The 27,580-nt window shown below is 39.2% G+C and overlaps 2 protein-coding genes across 4 annotated transcripts; both read right to left on the bottom strand.

The window, feature by feature from the left end:
• Window positions 1-334: 334 nt before the first annotated feature.
• On the bottom strand, window positions 335-7,300 carry toe1.S (target of EGR1, exonuclease S homeolog). Of its 2 annotated transcripts, none has more exons than XM_018260838.2 (8): window positions 7,196-7,300; window positions 6,627-6,755; window positions 6,138-6,178; window positions 5,204-5,300; window positions 4,377-4,535; window positions 3,567-3,826; window positions 2,986-3,151; window positions 335-1,294 (listed from the first exon to the last, which is right to left on the bottom strand). In XM_018260838.2, the coding sequence occupies exons 2-8, from the start codon at window positions 6,741-6,743 to the stop codon at window positions 572-574; spliced, it is 1,563 nt and encodes a 520-aa protein (XP_018116327.1). In that variant the 5' UTR covers window positions 6,744-6,755; window positions 7,196-7,300; the 3' UTR covers window positions 335-571. The 2 variants fall into 2 exon arrangements, with proteins under 2 accessions (XP_018116327.1, XP_018116328.1); XM_018260839.2 differs by lacking the exon at window positions 7,196-7,300 and adding an exon at window positions 7,033-7,188.
• An 8,077-nt stretch (window positions 7,301-15,377) lies between these two features.
• Window positions 15,378-19,431, bottom strand: hpdl.S (4-hydroxyphenylpyruvate dioxygenase like S homeolog). Of its 2 annotated transcripts, none has more exons than XM_018259590.2 (2): window positions 19,155-19,431; window positions 15,378-17,158 (listed from the first exon to the last, which is right to left on the bottom strand). In XM_018259590.2, the coding sequence occupies exon 2, from the start codon at window positions 17,133-17,135 to the stop codon at window positions 15,960-15,962; it is 1,176 nt and encodes a 391-aa protein (XP_018115079.1). In that variant the 5' UTR covers window positions 17,136-17,158; window positions 19,155-19,431; the 3' UTR covers window positions 15,378-15,959.
• Window positions 19,432-27,580: the final 8,149 nt, after the last annotated feature.

The following is a 27,580-nucleotide window of genomic DNA, read 5'->3' as shown; positions in this document are numbered from 1 at the left end:
TTATGACGTTTGGGCATACAGGATATGATGTCACTGACATAAGATTGAGGAGAATGTCGCTTCATATCCATTTGCCAGGTCTAAGCTGCTGAAGGAAACTGGCAAAAGAGGAGACGTTCTGTAAAATTCGCACTTTAGTGAATTTGCAGAGTAATAATCGTTTGCCAAAGTGAAAATTCACCTGGCACAAAACTACACTAGTGATGGTCTCTTGCTAGCAAATTGTCCTCTACGCTTGTTAGTAAATTGACAATGTCCCTGCTGATAGGATGTCTGTGTTTTTATATTTAAATTCATAGAGTAGTTTAGCATGCCAGATAATGATGAATGTTGACATGATTATGCAGATTTAATTGTGAAATTATTTAACGGGAAATAAAATCTAAATATACAGAAAACATCTGCAAGTGGTATAACATTAGATGATAATGGGTACTGGCAATTGCAAAAGTTCAGAGAACATACAGCCCACCATAAAGTCTTACTTTAAGAACTGATAGATTATTATCTTTAAAATAAATTGCTTTTTTTCAGTGCCTCTTATGGGTAAAATTAAATAACAAACCACTGTTCACAAGCTGCTATCAGACAACAGTTTCATCTTCTGAGTGTGGGCCCTGGAGGATTTGGAGAAAACACTTTTCACAATCTGAAGTGGGACATTTTTTCCACTTAGGTATACCTTATTATGGCAATCTGGAAGCCAGTTTCCTGGAAAAGGGTCTGAGCTTCCTCCTTTCTTTAACATCCATGCATAGCCCATAATATAGCCTGTCATAAAGGCATCAAAACCAGCTCTGTGGGTGCCACCTTCAGATGATTTGGAGTTCTCTCTTTTTACTCCTTCTGCCAAGTCTTTGTTGCCTTCAGCTGGGCTTGTGGTGGAAATTGTTTTTGCATCAACTGCAGGATCCGCACTCTTTACAGTACTTTCATGAATGTTAGCTGGACTCTTGCTCACTTTCTTGTCTTCTTCCATGCTACAATCTACTGTGCCTGAAAGTTCTTCCTGTGATCCCTCATTTAAACACCCATGTGTTGTACTAGTACCAGCCAATGAAGTGGCCCCACATGCTTGCTTTCTTGGGGGTTCCATCTCTGTAAACAACCCTTTTTCTGGACCCTCTTCTTTTACACTCTGATCGGAAGGCTCCATGGATTTTTGTCTTTTCCGCTTGTGCTTCTTTTTCTTCTTTTCTTTCTTTTCTTCACATGTCTTTTCATCCTCATCAATAATAAGGTCAGTATTATGAGACTGGGTACAATTGCGTCCATTTGGGCACCAGCCATATGCCTTAAAAGAAAACTTGTATTGTTAGTTGTACAAAAAAAATCCAGAAAAATCCAAGAGCTTCACCTAGAACGAAGCTTCACCTAGAACAAAGCTATTTTGTACACAGAAGAAATATATTTATGTAATTGATGTGACTTATTTTACACCATTCTTATCTGTGCTCTATTCTGAGATTTAAACTATTGTTAGATAATTATTTTAAGGCTGAAACAAACTATCAGATAAAAATTATAAAAAATTTACAATAGACAGAAGTTAAAAGTAATATACTGCAAACAATGTCAAACTCCATATTGCTCAGTGCTATCAAAAAAAACAAGCAGAGAGCAGTTTAGAAAGCCTGGTTGATGGCTCTCTAAAATGTTATTTCAACATTAGTTTACAGATTTCTCTGAAGCAGCCTTAGTTCCTACTGAGCTATATGAAGCTTTGCCAGCAACTAATATATTAAACTGCAACAGATGCTCAATAATAGACCTAGAAGAGGGTTCTAAAAATAAAATAGGAATAGCAGAAATGTCTGTTTTGCGTTTTTCAGGCTGATCTCAACTCAGCTCTATTTAGCAGATGGCAACTGTACTTTTAAATGCAGATATGGAAAGCACTGATTTCAGAGCATCTGTTTCTCTCGCCATATTAATAGTCATCAGGCAGAAAGAAGCAGTGCATAGAATAGTGTGCCATTGCCCTACAATCTGAACCTGTGGTGCTCATTTACTAACATTTGATAAATCTGTATGCAGTAACCCCTAGCAACAAGGAATTTGCTTTCATTAGGCTAATGCAAGTAAAATACAGAAGCAAATATCTTCTTTGTTGACATCGATTGCTGCACGGTAAATGTATCCGCACGGTGCATGCTTTTATCATTCAGGCTTATATATTGCCTGTTTCTGCACAATTTGTTCAAGAATCTGATGATATTTAATACATTATTATAGTCTGTTTTGAAACAAGTATGTGAAAATTTATTTATAAAATAAGCTAAAACCTCATATTTTAAGATGAGATGTTTTTGACTCTCCCCATCCACCAAGTTGCCCATATAGTATATGAGCAAACTACATCAACACCACTGATTAAAGTTGGCACCCAGCCATTAACTCACTAGCCTAGCCTTTTAAAATGTTACTGGCAGTAGAACTGCCAGTAAATTATTAAAGTCCCTTGTTGCCTTACTTTTCTCTCCTGCGACCCTTACATTAGAGCACTCAGACGTGCTATTCTGGAGTAGGACCTCCCCACACAAGTGTTCCTTACCCTCTGTATCACCCATTCCCCACCCCCACAATGTCAAAACCACCCTCCCTTGATGCTGGCCCCTAAGTTTGTGGGGGAAGCTCCACCCCCTTCTCATGCCAGGTTAATTTGCTTTGGAACAATCAGGCATGTGCTGTAGGCTACTCTGAAATCTTCATAATTGTAGAATGGAGAGCTCAGGGGGTAGCATCATACAAGAGCAGAAAGTAGCTAAAAGAGCTGCAGTTTAGCTGCTTGTATCCAGAAATGCAATAAAATAAATGGAGGGAGAAATATGTGTTATTTGGTGGCAATTTGGAGTAATTTTTGAAAGGAAAAAAAAATAAAGGTTTACATATTCTTTAAATCATTATAGTGAGACTGCTGCTTTTAAGTACAGCATATATTATTGCATGTGATGGTTACAACCAGTAATAACAGTAATAACTCACAGAAAACCTCTCACAGATGTTCTCCTCTTCAGCATTGGGCTTGTTTGGGTCTGGAAACGAGCAGTACCGATAATCCACAAAAGTAGACATGCTCGCAGGGTAACGGCAAAACTCAATACTCAGGTGATTTCTGCATAAATCAATTAACTTACTGTTCTCACGTTTGCTAAAAAAAAATAAAAAAAAAAAATGCAAAATTGGAATAAACAAAAAGAGAAAATGCAAAATTGGAATAAACAAAAAAAGAAAATCACTACATAGTTACATAGTTAAATTGGGTTGAAAAAAGACAAAGTCCATCAAGTTCAACCCCTCCAAATGAAAACCCAGCATCCATACACACACACACCTACGTCCTGGGCTTGATCAGTGTAATTGTTTTAAAGTGCTGTTTTAGCAGATTTATGCACTTCCAAAAAAAATAGAATAACATTTGGCTTTTTATCTAAACATCCCTTAGAGTTACGTTAAGTCCAATGTTTAAGTTTGCCCTAGAAAAAGTCTGTGCAAGTATGTTACATTAAATTTGGAGATTTTGGTACCCTGCCTGGATAAGAAGATATAACAACCTCTTAACTCACCATTTTTTATAGGCATACTCCAAGTAAGATGCTGTAAAACGAATCTCAAATTCGGAAGCATATTTGGTATCGTAGATTCCTGCTGGAAACATTTCTGAAAGGTCCGCGATGAAGCTGCCCAAGTTGTCCGGAAGTTGGGCGTAGAAACACTGATAAAGGAAGGCCAGGTCTATCAAGCCATTGTGCAAGATTAAAGGCTTTCTTGCACGTAGCAACTCCAGAAACAAAGTGCGAACTCCCTTTACATGATGTTCATGGCCCTACAAGAAATGGTACAAATAATCCAGCCATGCTGATTAAACAATAAATAGCCTAGTTTGCATATGATCTTTGTTACACTCACATAGAACAGGATACAAAATGTATTCACATTTTCGGAAGTGCCACTAAGAATATACTCATTTACAGAAGTAAAAAATGTATAACGAATTATGTTTTATTCAAAATAAAGCCATTTGGCCAAGAGATTCTCATACAGAACATTATGGCTAGGCAGTTGTCTTTATTGACCGTATTTCAGTCCTATCGGGTGCTAGCAAACACTGGCAGACCCAGAAGTTTTTACCAATAACGAAAATATCTAAAAAAATACTTCAGGCTGCATGCTGGGTTCTCCAGTTTGAAGCACTGGATTTTTATTATTTAATTGAGACCCAGAATGACAGGTGCTGTAACTTGTCCCTCTTCTTTTCATGGTATATGGCTGATTCAAGCAACATTCAAAACACATCACTCAAGTGATGACCAGTATATTAAGGATATATAAGGAAATAATTCTTCTTGCAGTTCTTGGTGCATTCTGATAGTTACCTTGTCATTGCCCTTCTTGTAAGGGATACCTGCTGAGTATTGTTTGTTGAAATCGAAGCCGTGTTGCACTAGAAACTGTACAGACTGTGGTTCTATGGTATAGTCATCCATACACAGCAGTGTCAAGTTAAAAATTTGAGACAAGTATGCATTCTCCCCCTAAAAACACACAATATACAAGCACCAGATTACAAAAAAATCGATGCATAATGCTAAAAACAATTCCATTAACTGGACTGGTATGGTATTGGACATGTGGTAAACATCTAAAAATCAAAAAACAGTAATACCGAAGAGGTGAGTTGTATGCTAAGATTATGGATAGGAGTTATTTTTTTTAAAAACAGTTTTTAATGAGAGTTACTGGAAATGGGTGTGCTGTGCCTAGGAGGTTAGTCTAACCCAGTGATCCCCAACCAGTAGCTCATGAGCAACATATTGCTCCCAGTGTCCTCAAAGCAGGTGCTTATTTTTGAATTCCAGGCTTGGAGGCAAGTTTTGGTTGCTTAAAAACCAGGTGTACTGCCAAACCGAGCCTCCTGTAGACTGCCAGTCCACATAAGGGCTACCAATTGTCTTATTTGGCACCACCCAGGAACTTAATGTATCATGTTTGTGTTGTTCCCCAACTATTTTACATCTGAATGTTGCTCATGGGTAAAAAAGTTGGGGACCCCTGGTCTAACCTATAAACTTGTATGGTGTAATTATGAGAAGAAGTAGGTTCTCTGTACCACAACATCATGCTTAGGTTTTTAGAATTACTTATATTAGATATACCATCACCTGGACGAATGAAAATATTCATAGTATTCATACTTAGGTACCTTTTCTTGTAGTTCTTTGAAGCAAGCAATGCCCAAAGAGAGGACTGATCGTGTTCTGGCAGCATGGCATATGGCTTTATATCTTTCTTCTACACACCTGTAACAGAGAACAAGTTTCTGCTATTGCTAATTTTTGTAAGCACATCAATGTTGAGGACTGATTAAAATGAGACAAGTACACAAAACATGTGTTATAAATAAACTATGTTCTACAACTTCCTACTACAAATGTAATACCTTGCACTACAATTAAATGCTCTTTAGTGCTACACTGGTTTAACAGTTTGGTCCCTAGATGCAGAAGTACTTCCACCATATCTTGCAAATCAAGGCTGGGAAAAGCCGCTCAATAACTACATTGCATAGACTAAGGACAGATATTAGAACTAATGCTTATAGTGTTTTTAAAATGTATGTATCACAGATATTGTGCCAGCATTTTTTAATTAGAGACCTCTTTGCAATTTATTTTAATTTTCTTTTTAACTCTGCCTGAGAAAGCCTTGAAATAAACAGGAGGGACCGGACTCTGTTTTTTAAGGATGCTGACACATTCGTAGATAGCGCATATATATATAGAGAGAGAGAGAGAGAGAGAGAGAGAGAGAGAGAGAGAGAGAGAGAGAGATAACTTAAGAGTATGACTACAACTATTTTTTAGAAAGCTGTAGAAAGCTAATCTGAGTCCATCCCTTTACCTGCTGTGTGATACAATAAATGACAAGAACTGTAGTTTAGTTTAAAAGTCTACTATGGCACAGAAACATGACATGCCATGAGAAAAGAGAAAAGTTACTATGTGACTTTTTTTTGGTAAAGAGGCTTAGGCGATTGTAGTACTGTAACTCTAAGGCCCTGCCCCAGTTGAAATGCTGGGGTCTAATTAAGTCACTTTATCAACAGGTTCAGCTCCAAGAGCAGGTCTCTTACTTACTGGTTTAGCAAATGTTTCCTTTCTCCCAAGCCACTTAGCTCCTGCAAAGACAAGGAATGCACAGTGAGTTAGATCTCTTTAATTTAGTTTTAAAGGATTTTCACTAATTTTTAACAAACCTTTTCCGTTATGCTGAAAAAAGGCTACTGAAAGAATTCATCAAGGCTTCATATAACAGTAGGGTTGCACTGTAAAATTAAAACTCTGCATGTATACATAAAATAAGAATGGTGCTAAAAGCAACAAAATATATATCCTAAAACTACCTAATGCATAATTTTAGTTAGGTTTTCTTTTTATCTCAATTTTTTTCTATTATGGGTTCTATATTGCAATTATTTCTATATCTACTGTTATCATACAACTTCAAGATAATATTGAGAGACTCATTTTTAGTTTCCAGTTCCTCTGAAACTTTATTTGGTTAAGTCAATATTTCCTTTATATTTCACTAGGGGAATTGTTAGCCATTTTACTGCTGGCACTTACAGTGTCTACAGCTATAAAGGTGGATGTCTTCAGAGCCAGCAACAAGGAAGGCCAGAGTTCACTGAAGTTCTCATTGTGGATGTCAAGCACAGGGATTATTAAACTGGTCATGGTCATCTCATTGGTTGCCTGCATGTAAGGGGAGGCAAAAGAAAAACCATGTAAATCTGGACAGTTATTTGTATTCTGTTGCACCTTCACATTCACTAAAAAAAGACAATACTCTATCTGCTAATGAAACTGCAACTCTATGCTTCACCTATATAGCATTTTTAATCTAGTTTGAGTTAGTTAAAGTTATACTAATAAAAGAAACCACTACTATAGCCTCATGAGTCAAAAGCAGAAGGCGTGGAACAGACTGTATTGCAGTAACAAGCCCGTGCATGTAGAATTCCTAACAGACCTCATTTTAGCAACTTGGATTTGGTATCGCGTCACAGTACGATCAAGCTCTCGTCTGCCTATAACACTATACGGAATAAGATTGCCTTTGTTCTAAGCTATTAGACCAGGTACAAATGACGTAAAGTATTTCTTAGTACAAATGAAAGCACAGAATAACTCACTCGGAGTATGAGCTATTCTGCACTCATGGGCAACTACCAGCTTCCCCTTTACTTCCGGCGCATACGTATGACGTCTAATCACGTGTTCTGTTTTATGCGTTCTATTTTGTGCACAAGGGTGGCAGCATAAAAATGACATTTTTTCCAATCGCTGAAGTCCCCCTCTAGCCTATTATTCTAGTTAAAAAACAGAGGCAGAAGCCTGCTCTAGCAATCGTTTGCAAGTGCTACCTCCCTAGCTACTAAACAGTGGAAGGCAACGTGCTCAAAATAGCCTGTTTGTCTTTTGCTGCCATTGCCCTGGTGATCTTACACTTAGTTACAACCAACAAATTGCAAAAAATAAAGAACAGACACTTGAAATCTTCGGTACCTTCAGGTACTTGGTGTAGTGCCTAGATTTTACCATTCATAGCAGGCAGTTAAAACGAGAAATGGAAAGCTTATTTACAAAGTGTAAAAAATATGGTGTAAGGAAACTCTAGGGGGCAAATTCCGACGAAGCGCCTAACGCTAGCGTAGCGCATTTTCGTTATTTCGCAAATTCACTAATGGACACTGGCGTAAATTCGCTAGTGTTACTTCGCACCCTTACGCCTGGCGAATTTGCGCAACAGACGTAACTACGCAAATTCACTGACGCGCGCATTTTTCTAAACGCTACCTTTTACGCCAGACTTCCTTCGCCACCTCAGACCAGGCGAAGTGCAATAGAGTAGATAGGGATTGCTTCAAAAAAAGTTTTTTCTTTTTTTATGGGTGATAGGCTGAAAAAGATCGAAAGCTTTTTTGGGGCTACCCTCCTTCCCCCCTACATTTCCTAACTCATGGCACCTTAACTATACAGTGGGCACATGTGTAGGGCAAAATAAAAAATTGATTTGCTGTTTTGAAGGTTTCCCAGGCTTGTGTAGTGATGCTACATATATACTTCCATTGTAACTTCAATTTGGCGCTGTATGCAAATTAAGCATCGCTAGCGTAACTTTGCTTTTCTTGGCGAATGAATGCTAGTGCAACTTCGCAACCTTACGCTTCCCCTGAGCACAACTTTGGATTTTAGTGAATTTGCATATTGCTGGCGAAAGTGTGGCGAAGCGGACACTGGCGCAACTACGAATCTTAGTGAATTTGCCCCTAGATCTCTCCCCAATCCAGGTTAACTTTTAGTATGTTATAGAATGGCCAATTCTAAGCAACTTTTCAATTGGTCGTCATTATTTATTTTTTTGTAGTTTATGAATTATTTGCCTTCTCCTGACTCTTCTAGCCCTCGCTAAAGCTACACATGTATTGTTATTGCTAACTTTTATTACTTATCTTTCTGTTCCGACCATCCCCTATTAATATTCCATATTCTCATTCAAATCAGTGCATGGTCACTAGGGTAATTTGGACCCTAGCAACCAGATTGCCGACACTGCAAACTGGAGTGCTGCTGAATAAAAAGCTAAATAACTCAAAAACCACAAATAATAAAAAATGAAAACCAATTGCAAATTGTCTCAGAATATCACTCTCGACATAATACTAAACGTTAAATTAAAGGTGAACAAACTCTTTAACCACAAGCAGAGTACTGGTGAGATCACTCCTTTATTTATGCCAATAACACTCATGAGAGGGATAGCCCTTTTCCCCCCTAGAAAAGGCAAATGTGTTTACTATTTAAACCGGATGCTCCCACTAAAAAAATTAACATATGACAAATTTGGCAACATATGGAACCCCTGGTTAGATGTACATTTACTAAGACTACCCTGATACAGTGACTATAATGTTGATATTGCCGATGGAATATGAATCTTGATGTGTTATCTGGATACCACCATACCCTCATCCCTCCCCCTTCTCTTCTGTACCCTTCCCCTGTTAACAGAAAATAAATAAAAAATTCTATTGAAAAAAAATATGGTAAAGAATATAGCTAATAGGACTGTATTGCTATATTGGCACTGAGGGCCCTTGCCTTGGGCAGTAGCTTTAAAGGAGTTGTTCACCTTTAGATTAACATTTAGGTGCAAATTCACTAAGCGCCGAACGCTAGCGTTAATTCGCTAGCGTTTGGCATTTTCGTTACTGCGCAAATTCACTAACGAACACTGGCGTAGTTTCGCTAGTGTTACTTCGCGCCCTTACGCCAGGCGAATTTTCGCTAGTGACGTAACTACGCAAATTCACTAACTTGCGCAGTGTACTGAACGCTACCTTTTACGCTAGACTTCCTTCGCCACCTCAGACCTGGCGAAGCGCAATAGAGTAGATAGGGATTGTTTAAAAAAAAGTCAAAATTTTTTCTAAGTCCCAAAAAACGCTGGCGTGTTTTCTACATTATGGGTGATAGGCTGGAAAAGATCGAAAAAATTTTTGGGGCTCCCCTCCTTCCCCCCTACATTTCCTGACTCATGGCAACTTACCTAGACAGTGGGCACATGTGTAGGGCAAAATAAAATTTTTATTTGATGATTTGAAGGTTTTCTTGGCATTTGTAGTGCTGATACGTATTCCTCCATTGAAATTTGAATTTGGCGCCGTATGCAAATTAGCTAGCGTAACTTCGCTTTACATAGCGAATCAACGCTAGCGCAACTTCGCAACCTTACGCTACCCCTGAGCGCAACTTCGGATTTTAGTGAATTTGCGGAGCGCTGGCAAAACTACGCCTGGCGAAGTGCGGCAAAGTTGCGCCTGCCGCAACTTCGAATCTTAGTGAATTTGCCCCATAGTGTGATGTAGAGAGAGATATTCTGAGACATTTTGCAATTGGTTTTCATTTTTTATTATTTGTCGTTTTTGAGTTATTTAGATTCTTATTTAGCAGCTCTCCAGTTTGCAATTACAGCAATCTGGTTGCATGCAGCCATGCACTGATTTGAATAAGAGGCTGGAATATGTAAAGGAGAGGCCTGAATAGAAAGTTGCATAATAAAAAGTAGCAATAACAATACATGTGTAGCCTTATGGAGCATTTGTTTTTTAGAAGGGGTCAGTGACTCACATTTGAAAACTGGAAAGAGTCAGAAGAAATAGGCAAATAATTCAAAAACTATGAAAAATAAATAACACAGATCAATTAAAAAGTTGCTTAGAATTAGCTGTTCTATAACATACTAATAGTTAAGTTAAAGGTGAACCACCCCTTTAAGGGGGTGACCAGTACCAGACTTATACTGTATACAACCCTTCTAATATTGCAGCTTAATACCATGTAACATCACATACATTGTTAAAGCTTTTATGCAAATATGCTGCAAAATAATGTTAGCTCGAAAAAACGTAAGAAAACAGCTGTAGAGTGTTGCTGCCTTTTACAGAGCATTTTTAAAGGGGGCCAGTCAACCAGACATAAATATCTGTATGATTAAAGACCTTTCCAAAATAAATATGAAACCCAAATTCTTTTTTTTTTCTTTCTATAAGTTTTTATTGTTTTTTCATTTTTCATTTCTTTTTCCTGCAAATCACATTGCATATATCAGCATAAGATTGTAACATATTCAACTTTGTGGCTGGTATAATAATCATACAGTATGCTTCTACATTTAGAATATACAGTCATGTGATCTGGAACTTTAGGAATATAAAAGTAAACAAAAGAAATATGAACATATACAGTACATTAATAATTAAAATAAATGTACAGAAATGGTGGTCTCTCTCTAACAGAAGTCCTACAGTGATAGCAGGGTAGAAGGAAATGTATCACCATGTCTATAGGTGATCAAGGGTTGCCAGGATTTCTTAAACTTGGCATGTTTTTCTAAAGCAGGGCCGGAACTAGTGGTAGGCAGAGTAGGCACGTGCCTAGGGCGCAAAGCTTGCAGGGCACCAGGCGTGTACCTTCTCTGCCTCATACCCTAGTCCGATCCCCCCACTGCCGCTGTGTGTCTGTGTCCTTTCCGATGCATGACTACGTTCTTTTTGACGCGCGTCCATTTTGATGCGCATTCACGTCCTTTATACACATGTCCGTCCTTTTTGGAGCACGCCTATAGGGCGCTGTGACCAGCCAGGTTGCCTAAGGCGCCTGGCTGGTCTGGCCCGGCGCTGGTCTACAGTAATACTAGTCATACTAGTCAGTTTCTTGTTTACCATTATACAGTAAACTTTCACTTTGAAATTTGAAAAATCAATTAACAGGTCTACCAGATATCCCATAGTACCTAAAATATGACATCCACTGAAGGAGTTGCCATTGGCTGTTGGGGCAAATTTTCACAATTCTAGCTGGGGTCAGATAACATATAAAAAGTACGTTGTAGCCTGCCTCCAGCAGAACTGTATTGATAGAGCTGTGTTTCAGTTTTGCCCAAAATTTAAGCCGCTGCTCCTCTTCACTACTGTGACCCAAGTCTTGTTCATGGCTTTGACATGAGGTAAGTTGGTAACTGACTTAGGAGAGTTAATATGTGAATATGGAACTGACATCGCCAAACTTTTTTAATTAAAATATTCATACCTGTTGTAAAAGGTACATCAAAATCTCAGCTGTCAATCATATATTGGTTGCCCCACCTCTACGCCTCAGGCATAGAGATGGAACAGGTAATTCTTTTCTCTTTCCATTCTGTATTTCCTGGATGTCACTGCACTCCTCACATCCCCCTTCTCTTTGCAGCATCTCCATGTGTAACCTGTGCATGGGCATGTCCTCCAAGTCCCCCATTCTGGCACATAATCCAGATTTTGGTACAATACATTAATAACTGTTCACAAAATGGCGGTACCTGCATGCTGTGATTGTGTAATTCCAAGACTGAAGGAAACATGTTTAAATAATTTATATAGTGTAAATAAAGTTTGTCTTGCTTGTCAAACACAATAGAAATACATTTGGAATTATTTGTTATGGTGACAGGTCCCCTTTAACCACTTTTCAGACCTTTCCTGATCATTGATGACATTGATTCACAAAGGCAAAAAAGTAACTCTTCAAATAAGTGATTTATTTGACACGAACATTCAAGAGAGATTTCTTTGCAGAAAATCTGTAGAATACGCTTAAAGGAGAAGTAAAGCTTAACTAAAGAAGTAGGGCAGAAATGTTGTACATTATGTTTTGGGCTTCTGTGCCAAGGTAGCCTTTTAGCAGGGAAGATCTGGGTCCCCAAAAGATGCCCCAGTAGCTCCCCATCTTCTTTTATGCTGATTCACTGCACATGTTCTTTGGTGCTGTCACTTGCTGAGCTTAGGGACTGACTCACAATATACAGTACACATAGAATAAAAATGTCACAATACATGGCTGATTAGTAATTAATACAGATATCAGCTTGACAGGCCAACCTCAATTTCTGCTTGATAATTTGCTACCACCCCTAAGCTTAGCTTCTAAACAGCTGCTCAGAGCCCACTGAGCATGTGAGTATTGCAGACACTTTCCAAGATGGTGACCCCCTGTGACAAGTTTAAAGTCCTGGATCATTGCTGCTATTGAGAAGCTGAAACTTTAGGCTGGTACAATAAGTTATGTATAAAATAAGCCATTTTTGGCCATATTAATTTTTAGGGTTTAGTTCACCTTTAAGTGAGGGAGGGAAATGAATGAAAATGAGTGGTACTACCAAATAAATTGGGAAGATACCACAATGGGATTGCTGTACCTGTTTCCTTCTATTTCTTATGCAAATTTTTATCAGTAAACTATTTCTGAACTACAGATTCCAGCAGGTCATGTGATCTTGAGAGAGTTTAGCAAATGATGGGAAAATTGGTTGTCCATTCTCAAATCCCCAGAAATGCTGTGCATAACACAGATGTGTATTTATCAGGACATATGTATAGTCTATATTTTGTGAACTGATGCAGACATTTTATGCCATGTGAATTAGCTCTCCTTGAAAGACCTTAATGTTGTAATCAATTGCATTTTATTCCATGTATTGTCATACTTTTGTGGATTGTCTGCAGAAAACTGATATTTTTATACATCTGTATGTGAAATACAAATAAATATATACAAATATATATAAATGTTTATGCTTGAAGAAAATTATATATATATATATATATATATATATATATATATATATATATATATATATATATATATATATATATATATATAGCGCAATAACTTAGTAGCCTTACAAAGCATTTTTTAGATGGGGTCACTGACCCCCATTTGAAAGCTGGAAAGAGTCAGAAGAAAAATGGAAATAATTAAAAAAAACTATAAAAATAAATAAATAATAACGACTAAAGCTGGCCATAGACGCAAAGATTCAATCGTGTGAATCGAGGATTCGTACGATTTTCGGACCGTGTGTGTAGAGTCCCGTCATTTTTCGTCCCACGGAGATTGGTCGTTTGGTCGATTGGACAGGTTAAAAGATTTCTGTCGGCTGCCGATAATTTCTCTGCATGTATTGCCAATCGTAAGATTTTCAGTAGGAGACTGTCACCAGCTTTGTCGGACATAACTTTCTTAAGATTGCTGTCAGGGGCAGAACATCGGCTCATCTGTTCTTTTACTACTATTTGATCGGAATGGTTAGTGGCAGGTCGGGAGATGGGGAAGTCCGATCGTTCAAGGATTCGCATCTTTGCATCTATGGCCAGCTTAACTGAAAAGTTGGTTAGACTTGGCCATTCTAGAACATACTAAAAGTTAACGTAAAGGTGAATGACCCCTTTAAAAGGACAAGAAAATATAAATATATCATGTGTTCAATGAAACGTTCCCTAGACATTACATGAATATAATGGTGAATTTCAGACAGTAACATGCCCAAGTGGCCAGCAACTGATTTAGGAACTTAAAAGGGGTTGTAATATGATGTAGAGAATGCTGAGTAATAAAAAGTAGCAATAACAATAACTTTGCAGCCTTATAAAGCATTTTTTAGATGGGGTCACTGAAAGTTGGAAAGAGTCAGAAGAAAAAGGGAAATGATTAAAAAAAACTATAAAAATAAATAAATAATAACGACTAACTGCAAAGTTGGTTAGACTTGGCCATTCTATAACATACTAAAAGTTAACATAAAGGTTGAATGACCCCTTTAAAGGACAAGAAAATGTAAATATATCATGTGTTCAATGAAAAGTTCCCTAGACATTACGTGAATATAATGGTGAATTTCAGACAGTAACATAATCTAAAACCCTTTGCATGTTCTCTATATCATATTTTTTGGCTTCTCCGTGATGATGCTCAGGCCATATTATATTCCTGCTGTAGATTCCCTATCTAAACAAATCTAGTGCCCAATCAGAAAAACTATTGTTGTCAAGGAGACATGTTGTCCTTACTGCTGCATGTTCTTTTTACAGTCAAACTGAATGCTAAAGGATAAAAACCCACACATACAAATTTTTACAACATCTGGGGGGGGGGGGAAGTGATGTGACAGGAATCCAAAAACTTGGCCACAAAACAAAATGCAATGGTTTCCCTATTCAAAATGGGAAGAAATTGCTGCAACACACCTTGTCCTGACAGGCATTTATTGCTCAAATATGCAGGGCATTCCTTAAAAGAGAACTAAATCTTAACTAAAGAAGTAGGCTAGAAATGTTGTACAATATGTTTTGGGCTTTTTTTTACCAGCTCAAGGCAATCACAGCCCTTTAGCAGGGACGATCTGTATCTCCAATGATGCCCCAGTAGCTCCCCATCTTCTTTTTTGCTGATTCACTGCACATGCTCTGTGCTGCTGTCACTTACTAAGCTTAGGGACCATCTCAAAATATACTGTATATACAAAATAGAAATATCACAATATAAGGCTGATTAGTACTTAATACAGATAAATACTACATGGCATTACAGCAATCAGTGCAATTTGCACCAGAATTTAATAATCAGCCTTGTAGCATCAGAGAAAACCACACTTTCTGCTTGTAAATTTGTGAAGACCCTTAATCTTAGATTTTCAACAGCTGCTCAGAGCCCACTGAGCATGTGAGTGTCGCAGACACTTTCCAAGATGGTGAGCCCCTGTGAATAGTTTGAAGTCCTGGATCATTGATGCTATTTAGAAGCTGAAACCTTAGGCTGGTGCAATATTTCCAGTATGTAAAATATGGCATTTTTAACCATATTCATTTTTTTTAATAGTTTTTAACCATATTCATTTTTAGGGTTTAGTTCTCCTTTAAAGTGAAAAATGCTGAAGCAATAAAATACTATAAAACTCCATGTGTGCCATTACTTGTACATATTGGGGAGAAGACCCTATGCCCATATCTAGAGATTAACCCACAACTTTCACAGCAGTACCTGGTTTGAGCATGAAGGATAAAATCATGAGATATTCTGGCTAGGCTAGGGCCAGATTGGACTGATTTCAGCCCCAATCACCAGCAGTGTCCTCTTCTTGTTTTGCATCTGGAAGCCTTGAATACACTCAGATTTTAGCAAAGAAATGAGAGACTTCGCATTTCAAGCCGAAATCCTTGAGTTTGCGCCAGAATGAACACAAGGCTTCCAGACGTAAAACAAGAGGGCAAAAAACCAATCATCAGTCAGCATTTACTGTTTGAAAGCAAACATCTGAAACTTAAGAACTTTTATTACATTACCCAGTACTACCTGTATCATCTGTGCTTGAATAGAAAGCTACTGATGTTTTGTCTGCTGTAGAGGTACTACTAGGGAGTGTTAAGAAAAAATACATACATAATGCCCTAGAAGTAGGGTAATACATATATATATATATTTATTTACAGTAGTAAATATCAAATGGTCTCACATTGGAACAAAATTATTTTTCTCTAAAAATGCCACGTATCAGCACTGGTCACTGAGCTGCAGGTGGTATTACTGCCCTTCTTGCTCTTTAACAGTCTGGTCTTCTTGCAGGTCCTGCATTGAGCGCCAGAGGGCACGGATGTTTCCCTCCCCAAAACCTTCTGCTGATCTGCGTTCAATGAGCTCTAGAAAGGCGGAGTTCTTGCTAAAGAGGGGTTCTGCAAACACTTGCAAAAGAAACTTCTTGGGGGCATCATTTGACAGGATATCATCAGTTGCTGAATCCATCAATATCCCAAACTGTGCAAGCATCTGAGGTTCTAGACCTACACTATAGATTTCTTTCTGCTTTTTGGTTTCAGAATAATAGGATGATGGTTGGATGGCAAAGCAGACACCCAACTTTGACAGGTCTTCAGCAGCTTTAAATATATCTGGTGTAGAAAGGCCAATGTGCTGTATACCACCTCCTGTGTGCTGCTGCATAAATTCATCCACCTGGTTAATGCCTTCCTGTGGGAGAGACTCTGCTAATACTAGCTTGCACTCTTTGCTGAGTTTCGGGCACACCAATGAAGTCAATCGTAAACCTATCCTAGGCCCAATGATTTCAAATCCACGTTCAGGGTCTTCTCCTTTAGAGAGAGGAAAGTGTTGGAACCCAAAACAACGCCTATACCATTCTAAAATGCTTGGTGAGGTTCCCCTAGGACAGGTATATGCAATATGATCTACATGGGTCATATTGCCAGAAGACAAGTTGTGAGTACTGTTTTTGAGATACTCAAACCCAGGGAGAAAACTGGATCTATAATGTGTGCGATCAATGAGTGTGTGGCTCACATTTCCAACTACAGATTTTACTATGCAGTATGTTACAGAGCCAAAATCATCATGGAGTTCTGTTGGGGGCAGAAGCAGTTGACAGCCCTCATCAACGAGATGGTGGTACAATCCTGAAACATCTTCCACTTCAAAGGTGACATTACATGCAGTGTCTGGGAAAGGAATTTGGAGGGGAAAATCATACAGCAGGACTGAGTTCTCATGAGTCTTTGGAGTATTTTCATTAACCATAAATACAACCCCTCCATTTTTCAGCGCTACCTGACATGGACTTCCCCCATCCAACCCTCGAGCTGCAAATGGATGAAACTGGTACTTTGTCACAAATTCTTTAATAACTCTAGCAGCACTGGATGTTTGGAATGTGACATGGCTCAGTCGGATAATGGGTGAGATCATTGTGATGTTTTCAGTATTGATACCTAAAAGGAGATGTGAAGAGATAAAATAATTGAAATATAATTGTGCAGCTGTCATTTAATTTGCAGTGCTGGCCATTTGAAAAGTGGTTTTAATCCATCCAAAGATGTAAACAATATAAACTATTTAATGCCTCTTCAAATAAATATGAGTCATTAAATATTTCCAACTCCTCCCATTTATAGAAAATGCTCAAAACACTAAAGTGAATAAGAGAAGGGGCGGCAGTTTGGGCAGTTTTCCATAAACGACATTGTGCTTGAAAATTCTACATTTTCTATATTATGCATGTATTGAAGGGGTGGTTCAACTTTTAGTATGTTACTGAATGTCTAATTCTAATCAACTTTTATTTGCCACCTTCCGACACTTTCCAGCTTTCAAATGGAGGTCACTGACCTGATCTAAAAAAACAAATGTTCTCTAAAACTGGCCATAGATGTGCAGATTTACCTGCAATATTGGACGAACGAACGGACATCCCCATCTCCCGACCTGCCACTAACCTTTAGTTTAAATAAAGTAGTAAAAGAACAGATCAGCTGATGTTCTGCCCCTGACAGCAATCGTAGGAAAGTTTATGTCAGACAAAAGCTGGTGACAGTCTCCCACTGAAAATGGTCCAATCGGCAATACATACAGAGAAATTATCAGCAGCCGACAGAAATCTTTTAACCTGGCCGATCATCCAAACGACCGATCTCCATGGGACGAAAAATGTCGGGACTCGTACGATCTAATCTTTGGGTCTATGGCCAGCTTAAGCCTACAAATGTATTCTTATTGCTACTTTTTATTACTCATCATTCTGCTCTGGCTCTTTCCTTTTCTTATTCTAGTCTCTTATTCAATGGTTGCTATGGTAATTTGGACTTTAGCAAACAGACTGCTGAAATTGCAAACTGAAGAGCTGTTGAATAAAAATCTAAATCTCTCAAAAACTACAAATAATAAAAGATGAAAACTAAATTGCAAATTGTCATAATATCACTCTCTACATCATACTAAAAGTCATCTCAAAGGCGAACAACCCCTTTTTTTTTTTTAACACCAGCAGCTTGCATCCTATGACCCCAATTCAAATAAGATAAAAATGTTTGGCTGCAACATTCCATTTCAGAGTCAAGTCCCATGAAAAAAAATATGACGGTATTTATCACAGCTGTACAGGACAATATGTTAAAAATAATAAATACAATTTAAATCTACAAACTCTCAGCTAACACCTACTACAACTACTATCATCTTGAGCAACTGGGCACACAAACAGACCCATGACCTTCAGGTTTAGGGGATGAGGCAGGTGTTTGTTTCTTAGAGCAAACGCACATGGGGTTATTACCTGTGTTTTGCCACCAGCATGTTACAGCTCAGTAGGCAGCAAAGTGAAAACCTGAGAATAACCTCAGCCTCCTTTCCCTCTTTCAAAATGTCTCATCAAAAAGCAGCTATAGTTTCAGCATAGTAGCGCAGCAAGGTTGGTGGGCACCAGTGTTAACTGCTTTGTGTCCTTTTTATTGTGCCTTCCGTGGCGCACGTGCAATTGAAACCTATCTGAACCTTTCATTGACTGTACATTTTTTCAGGTAGTAAAACTTATAGCTGCTGTTTGTTAAGTCTGTTTGTTAACTCACCTTGTAGCCCATACAGGTCAGTCCAACATCCAAGCATTTTTCATGATCATGTTGTTCCCAAATCATTTTAATATATAATATAATTTTTATAATATAAAATATATTTTATAATATATATATATATATATATATATATATTTATATACACTATTCATTTATATTAAATCAATGTCACATGAGTCATGTTAAATGTAATAATGGCTAGTGTAAATTAATTTAAAATATTGTAGACTATGGAAAGATGCTATTTAAATGTGTACAGATGTGACTACCCCTGTCTATCACTGGCTATAAAGCAAGCTGTATTGAAAGAAAACTATTACGTTTATATTTACCTAGAGGTCAAACTTCACGTGTTTCCTACCATTCAAACAGCCTTCTCACGTAATAGGAACTCCCAGTAGTGCTCTGAATCTGGAACAAACCAATTTGTCAGCTAGAAGGGGTGAGCCAACATTTTCCGCCCGTCAATTTAATTTAACAAATCTTAGGGGGGGGAGTCGTGCCTCCATCCCCTCCCCAAATTGTTATTCCCTGTGTTGAAGAAAACGCCTGCCCAGCCAATAAGAAATCAGACTTTTAACAAGGAAGGCAGGAAGGAGCCATCGCGTAGCTGCTGAAGGGAGGCAGGTGGGCGGGTTTTTTCAAACCAGCAGTAGCTCAGAAGGAAGAGGAGCTTTTGCTTACTGTGCTGCACCGGGTTGCCAGGTTGATGGTTTTCCAGCCAAATTGGGCTACTAATTTAAAGCCCAGGCGGGTTTTGAAGTACAAACTTTCCAAGGTACGAATTTGGGCTACTTTATGGGCCTTTGGCTGGTTTATACTTTGGAAACCAGCCAAAGTTTTTTTCTTGCCCTAATGTGCCAAGCCTGCTTCTCCCAATGCATGTTGGGTAATGTAGTTTTTGTTTAACAATTTGCCAGCTCCAAGTTCAATCAAAGACTACATTACCCAGCATTGCAATGGGACTGACGTGTAGAAGTCGGGGGTTACCGGATGTTGGGCTCTGTACACCAATCTCCCGTCAGCATTCTCGAGTTTTCAGACAATTTTGGGGCAAAAATCAACTGGCCACTAAAATGTCTAGAGGTTAACCTGTTTTACCAATATTTATTGAAATTGTATATGTATTAGTGGCCTGTGGGGCCCCTATACCTCCTGGACCCTCCTCTGTAATTATGCCCCTGGTGACGGACAAATCTGTCACATTTTGGTTCATGAAAAAATGTTTGAAACAGTGAAAATTTGAAAAAGACTTATCTCCATATATATAATTTATTTTTTTTAGACTTTTTTTTTTCACCGGACATGCTGTGCTATTTTTGGGCTACTTTTGGAATGGTCTGGTTTTCTAGCTGATTTTGCCTGGTTTTGAAAATTAGACCTGGCAACCCTGGTGCAGCAATACAAGTTTTGTAAGTAGGATTAAAGGATCTGCTTTTGTGCTACCTGTAATATCCTACAGACCCTCTGACCCCCACTTCTATATTGTCAGTTATAGTTTCCTATTGCTTACTTTATAAGCTCTAAATAAATCCTATATATGTCTTTGTATAAAGGTTAATACACATGACATTGGCACCGCATTTATGCAGTATTCTGGGGGCATGATTTTATGTGGAAGAAATTGCATGCCGCTTGATAATGAATCCACCAGTAGAGGGCATCTACTAGCCTCCCCAAACAAAAACAAAAAAACACCCTCTGCCTATGATTAATGGTGGCCATAGACGCACAGATCCTATCGTACGAATCGAGGATTCGTACGATTTTTGGATCGTGTGTGGTGAGTGCCGACTTCTTTCGTCCAGCGGAGATTGGTCGATAGGACAGGTTTGATTTTGACCTGACCGATCCCGCCGGAGCCCATTGCGCATCGTAATTGGATCGTACGGCCGAACGTTCAGATTACCCCTGATATAGCCAGGCTCGTTAATGGCATATCGGGGAAAGATCCGCTCGTTTGGTGATGTCGCCAAACGAGCGGATCTTTGCATCTATGGCCACCTTAAGGCTAAGGCCACACTAGGCGATAGCGCCGCGATTTGACTCGCGGCGACTTTTCGCCGCGACTTTTAAGCCGCAATCGCTGGGGAAACTTTTGCGCTGGCGTCTATGGGGAATCGCGAAAAACCGCCAGCGTAAAAACACACGCGGCGATCTTTTTTCTATTGTCGCTCGAAATCGCCTAGCGAGGCAATTTCGAGCGACAGTAGAGAAAAGATCGCCGCGTGTGTTTTTACGCTGGCGATTTTTCGCGATTCCCCATAGACGCCAGCGCAAAAGTTTCCCCAGCGATTGCGGCTTAAAAGTCGCGGCGAAAAGTCGCCGCGAGTCAAATCGCGGCGCTATCGCCTAGTGTGGCCTTAGCCTAAATCTGGTGAACCTGTCACAGTAATTTACATATTTTACATGTGCTGATTAGGCAAATTTAATCTTCATACATAGTTGTTAATGTATGATTGAACAGTGACAGCCTGCAGATGGACTTAGTTTAAATTTGCTGCCCAGCGCCCCAGATATTAATCTTTTGCAGCTGTCCTATATGGTGTGGGTGTGACCTAGTAAAAAGTCAGTGGCCCAACAGTTTGCTGCGTGCACCTGTTTCTTTTTTTGCCCCTCCCCCCCATCCAAAACTACCTTCTGCTGCCTATGCCAAAGGGGAAGAAATTATAAATAATGTGTTGCAATAATATATCTAGGGTTACCCTTTCATTTAGATGCATGCTGCAGACTAAACTGATTTATGTACAGCCATGCATCTAAATGAATTGCTAATTAGCTATCCAGGCTGTGGATTCCATATGTGTTCGATTTTAAAGGGATGAGATAGCAACCCTAAATATATCCATTTTTAGGACTTCCTTTGCCACAATGAATACACTGCATCCATCCTCCTCCTTCATCCGCCCTCACGTCAACAATATTCAAACCTTCCGTGTGCCCTGTCCTCCATCTCTTTAGCCTGGTTATTAGCGAAGGGGGGCCTGAACTAAAGAAAGTCCAACAGCTACTGCCTTAGGCTTAGTCCAATAATCACTAAATATTTGGTGCTTTCAGTGATCTGACCTGAACTCAATGCCCTCGCTCACATCATGAATGTAAGGGAAGGGGCACACGAGCAGATTCGGGGAGATTACCTGGTGACTAATCGCCTCTTCTTCGGGGTGACAATCTCCCCGAACTGCCTTCCCCCTGCTAAAATGAAAAATCTCCTGCTTCAATGCACTCGCAGCACTTCGATTTCCGAAGTCGCCCAAAGTTGCCGCGTGAGGCAACTTCGGGCAACTTTGGAAATCGAAGCGTCGCGAGTGCCATTGCGCTGGCGTTTTCTCATTATAGCAGGGGGAAGGCAGTTCGGGGATATTGTCGCCCTGAAGAAGAGGTGATTAGTCGCCAGGCGACTAAATCTCCCCGAATCTGCCCGTGTGCCCCTGCCCTAATGGGTCCTGTCAGAGATCTGATATGGGCCTAGTTGGTTTAATTGTGCATTTCTGTAAACATTGGCTCCAGATATTGCTGTATATTATTAATATATAATACACAAAAGCCATGAATATCTTGTAAATGATATCCTTATAAATGGTGAGTACTGATGTAATTTCTGTCACATGACTCAATGAAACTTGTGTATTATAATAAAGTACCCCCTGTTGCAAAATATGAGGATATTAGAAGTTATCTCGGCGTTCCATGACCTGTATAAAAATATAGGTTCATGAAACTCCACGGTAACTTATAATATCCTTATAATTTACAAGAGGGGGTACTTTATTCACTATATATATTTATATGTATAATATACAGATAAAGAAGAAATGAAGAGTGAGCTGGTTAAAACAAGCTTATTATTATTGCAGTGTCTATAAAACGGAAATGGCACAGAGGTTAAACCATTGAGTTATCAAAACTTGAGTTTGATTGCTGTGGATGTTTTTGTTGTTACCCTCCTGATGACTATATCGAGTGCTTCTCTGGGAATGACTGACAGACACAGAAACAAAGGTTTGTATGAATAAGCAAATATTATTTCATCAAGGATGTTTGGGCAGCAACAAGGTATCCAAAAGAAGATATTCTCAGAAATTCCCAGCGGATAATCAATAGGTTGTTGTTGCTTCCAGTCATGCCTCTTCCCATTTACCATGTATCTTATCCCCTGGACCAATATGCCATAGAATTCCAAACCTAAGCAGCAAGGACTGGGTAAAATGTCCTGGTGTTCTATTTATGAAGATGAGTTGTCAGCCTTTACACCTAGATTTTAGTAGCCCCATGCTTGCTTAAAATGTATACCCATTTTAGGGAAAGACAGCTTTAGAGAGACCATACTTGTAGGACTGTTTTTCTTTCTCCTGCTACAACACTTTCTTCACTGGTCAAATCTAGCATATTCCCCATAGACCCAAATACAGTATGTTCCCCTTACTCCAGTGCAATGGGCTGATACGTTTAAGTACCCGGGCATCAACATCCCTGACAACCTAGATCCCACTCTTAAAGCCATGAAGAAGAAATTGTTGGGGTTGGCTAAACTCCCCTTATCCATCTGGGGAAGTATTCATTTGCTAAAGATGATATTTCTCCCCAAATGTCTATCTTCCACAACTCACCAATTTTTATTCATGAATATTTTTTACCTCTCTAGATAAAGCACAGACAACCTTCCTGTAGGCCAACAAATTCCCCAGATTTGGAGCCAAGCTTAAAGCATCAATTAGAGAATGTGGCAAAAGTCTACACTGGCAATTTTAATTTCTAGCCGCACAGGTTTGCTATGTCCAAAGGTGGTTCTGTCCCAATCCCACCAACCATAAATTTCCACCACTGGCAATCTAAGCCAGTTCGATGAAGTCACTGAAATATCCTAATCAATAAACGATCAGATATTCTTACTGACCACCCGATCACCTCACAAATAGGGTTGCCTCTTTTTCTGGAAAAAAATACCGGCCTTCATATATTTTTGCTGTTTTTCCCCTATAAATAACATTGGCATCAAGCAACATTTTTACCAGCCAGGTAGCAACCATACTTACAAAGCATGGCAGATGATAATTAACTTGTATAAACTGAAGCCTCCAATCCTATCCCTGGGATTGCCGCTATGGGGTAACTCTCACCAAACTTTCAAGAAATTGCACCATATCGAGGGTGGCCCTACTCTGGGAGAAGTGACTAACGCGGAGCCCTGTTATGTGGAGACCAGATCAGGCACACAGAAACCAAAGAGTTGGTCCCCTGGTTCTCATATTTGCAACTCCAACAAGCCTTTCAGCAGCATTGTCAAAGGACCTCACCAATGTTTAAATTACTCTCCCAAACCCCTCCTCTAAAAAGCTGTACTATATTCTGTACTACTCTCTACCCTCCAATCTCCCTCTCCTCACACTGCTTGGCATCAAGATCTACCAAAGATGATGATGAAGATTGGGAGGAAGCAACAGGCAGGGCCTACCACTATCTCCAATCTCCATGAGAGACAAATTAATCAATTTTAAAATAATCCACAGGCTTTGCCTTACTCCATTCTGACTACATCATTTGGAAGCCCAAACTTGAATTGTTGCCCTAAATGTGGCACCCTGAGGCTTACTACTTCCATCTAAAATGGCTATGCATGTACAAAAGATGTTCCCCTGGCTAGACCAGTACCCCAGAAAGCAGGCGCGTGCACTACGTAAGGTTGGTTTTTCATATGATTTTTTCATCCCATTTCAGTACTTTCCTACATTTTCTGATAACCGGAAGAGTGCTAAGGATAATACAGGGGTTGAGGTAGGCAGAATGGCAGGACCCTTTGACACTTTGCTTTTCCCTTATTTGTAGGTATCCCCTTGGGCGAGGTTCCCAAAAAGGAACCTTGCAACTTTTGCTTGATACACCACCTATCCCATCCAAAAGGTGCTCCAGTGAATGATGGGATTAGCAAAGAGGTGGCAGCTTTGTTTCTTTTGACAGGGCAGTCACCTTGGTTACACAGGCCGTTAAAAGGCCCCTTCTGGCCAAGTCTGATATAGAGTCTGCCTTTTGGCTGCTCCCAGTAGAAAGACTGCTTCCACTTGCTGGGATGCCAGTTTGAGGGGTCCATTTACTACGACATGTACCTACCCATGGGTTGTACAATTACCTTTAGATACTTTGAAGTTTTCAGTTCATTCCTCATGGGTAGTACAAGTATAATTTTCAGACACAAATGCCATTATTTTTTCCCATACAACATTTTCTGGGCCCTCTCGTCCCCTGCCCATTCCACACCACAGTAAAAAAAGCTACACAGACATCAGCACTAAAAATGGTAAACACACAAATGTTATTAAAAGCCATTGGTGGTCTGGGCCCACATACAAGTTAAAAAAAAAATCATTGATTGTCAGGGCCCCCCTATAAGTAAAAAAAATTTGGTGGCCAGGGTATCCCATAAAAGTTTTTAAAAACATTGGTGGCCATTGTCCACCATAAAAATTAAAAAAAAGGCCAGGGTTTAAAAAAATAAATAAAATAAAAAGACAATTGGTGTTCAGTGGAACTTACTGTTAAAGGTCTTCTTCTGACCCAATCGGATGCTTTTGGCTCCTTTCACGGCTTTCTGTTCCAATCTGAGTCTTTCTAAAGCTTCAACGGGTTTCAGTGATGCAAGGGGGGCCCGGCTAATCCAGGAAGTTCAGCTGTTTGGGCTCCCCTTAAGACACAGAGCCCCTCATTGCGGCCCTGAACACAAGGTCTCTCTACTTCTTTTTGGAGCCCAGAGTCAGATGATAATTCATTATGGTGGCGTATACCATGCCTTGCACATCATACATTTTTTGTGTTTGCCCAAGACCTCGATCGCAGTCTTCCAGTCAATCACTTTAAAGTTCCTGGGCATACAAAAAAAGCTCAACCCGCACCGGCCCGCCACCCGCGAGGAGCACTGCAAGGTCGACCTGAACCGGCCCGCATATCACTACTGGGCACCACTGCCTTAGCATTGAGATTGCAACTGTATAAAGATGTGTTGCCCTATTTTGACCACTAGGTGTGCTGTTGGTATAGGCTGTGCAAAATACTATGTCAGCATGTTATGCTTTACTGCAGGGATCACCAACCTTTTGAACCCGTGAGCAACATTCAGAAAAAAAAGCAGTTGGGGAGCAACACAAACATGAAAAATGTTCTTGGGGTGCCAAATAAGTGCTCTGATTGGCCATTTAGTAGCCCCTTTGCGGATTGTCAACCTACATTGATGCTCGGTTTGGCAGTACACCTGGTTATAAGCTCCTGCTTTGAGGCCACTGGGAGCAACATCCAAGAGGTTGGAGAGCAACATGTTGCTCACGAGCTACTGGTTGGGGACCACTGCTTTACTGTGTCTTTGAGTGAAACAAATGCACAATAAACTATATTTGTAAGCTATACTATCCAGTAACAACTGCATATAATTAAATAAATGTTTTATTCATGCAAAAAAATATATCATTTTAACTTTCAATATTAACTTTCAGTGGGAGATAGCATAAAGGTAAGATAACATAGAAACGGGAATTTTTTCTTTTTAAGAAGTCCTGAGAGTCTGGACCTTATTGCATTTTGGTTTGTGTGTGTATATATGTGTATATATATATATATATATATATATATATGTGTGTGTATATGTATATATGTATATTTGTGTATATATATATATATATATATATATATATAATTATTTCTTGGAGTGCCCGCACCTCTGACAGTAGTTGATTGGAGGTGCTTGATCAATATTTGTGATATAGGTGATGAAGGATCCGCACTCTCATTTTCAAAGTATAACAACTTTTATTCATCGCATTAAAATCCGACGTTTCGGTCCCTCCTAGGGACCTTCCTCCTTGTTATACTTTGAAAATGAGAGTGCGGATCCTTCATCACCTATATATATATATATATATATATATATATATATATATATATATATATATAGAAGTATTCATCAATTCCGGATGCACACAAGGATTTTTAGAAAAGTAAAAACTTACTAAGTCCTTGATAAAGGTCCAAGATGGGGACCGAAACGTTGGCCTCTTTTCTTTTAATGATACATTAAATAAAAGTTAAGTTTTTACTTTTCTAAAAATCCTTGTGTACATCCGGAATTGATGAATACTTCTAAATACCCGACAAATGGATAGCACCTGGGTGAATCGATGAATTACAGCGTGGGAGTGCTTGATCCAGTACTTTTTATATATATATATATATATATATATATATATATATATATATATAATCTCCACCGAAGAGGCCGCACTGCTCAGGACTTATTGTAAACAAAGCACTTTTATTGGAAAATCTAACGTTTCGGCTGTACCACCAGCCTTTGTCAAAGTTACATGCATACAAACAGATCACCCTTAAATACCCAAACACTGGCGCGAAAATACACCAGCCCTCCCTCAGGTGACGTGTTCAAAGAAAACCCAAGTGTCAGGTGATACTAGTAAAGTCCATAACAATCAGATGTTCACAGCGGCACATACTGGGAGAAGTTTGTAGTCTTTAAGTGATACCGTTCCACACATAGTTGCAATCATATCTATACGTATTTAAGTAATAATTTGACGATATGTTACATAATCGCTACTATTTAGCCGATCAGTCCAATCACTGGAAACACTCAACCTATGGGGAAAGGAACTCGCAAGATGATACATTGTCAGATCTAGGCTTACCTCCTCTCTGTAGTGATCACCATAATCGTCCGTATAAATACCCACACCACTGTGTATACCCTCAGTCGGCAAAATCATGAGCTCCGTGTCGTGTCTATAC

Source organism: Xenopus laevis, chromosome 4S, assembly GCF_017654675.1.
Source record: "Xenopus laevis strain J_2021 chromosome 4S, Xenopus_laevis_v10.1, whole genome shotgun sequence".
Lineage (NCBI taxonomy): Eukaryota > Metazoa > Chordata > Amphibia > Anura > Pipidae > Xenopus > Xenopus laevis.
This window is presented reverse-complemented; position numbering and strand designations above follow the sequence as displayed.

Coding starts and splice junctions, on each gene's coding strand:
- toe1.S (XM_018260838.2), bottom strand. CDS start 6,743: ATGACCATGACCAGTTTAATAATCCCTGTGCTTGACATCCACAATGAG. Junction 6,179..6,626: donor CCTTTATAGCTGTAGACACT/GTAAGTGCCAGC, acceptor TTGTCTTTGCAG/GAGCTAAGTGGCTTGGGAGA. Junction 1,295..2,985: donor ACATCTGTGAGAGGTTTTCT/GTGAGTTATTAC, acceptor TTTTCTTTTAAG/GCATATGGCTGGTGCCCAAA.
- hpdl.S (XM_018259590.2), bottom strand. CDS start 17,135: ATGATCTCACCCATTATCCGACTGAGCCATGTCACATTCCAAACATCC.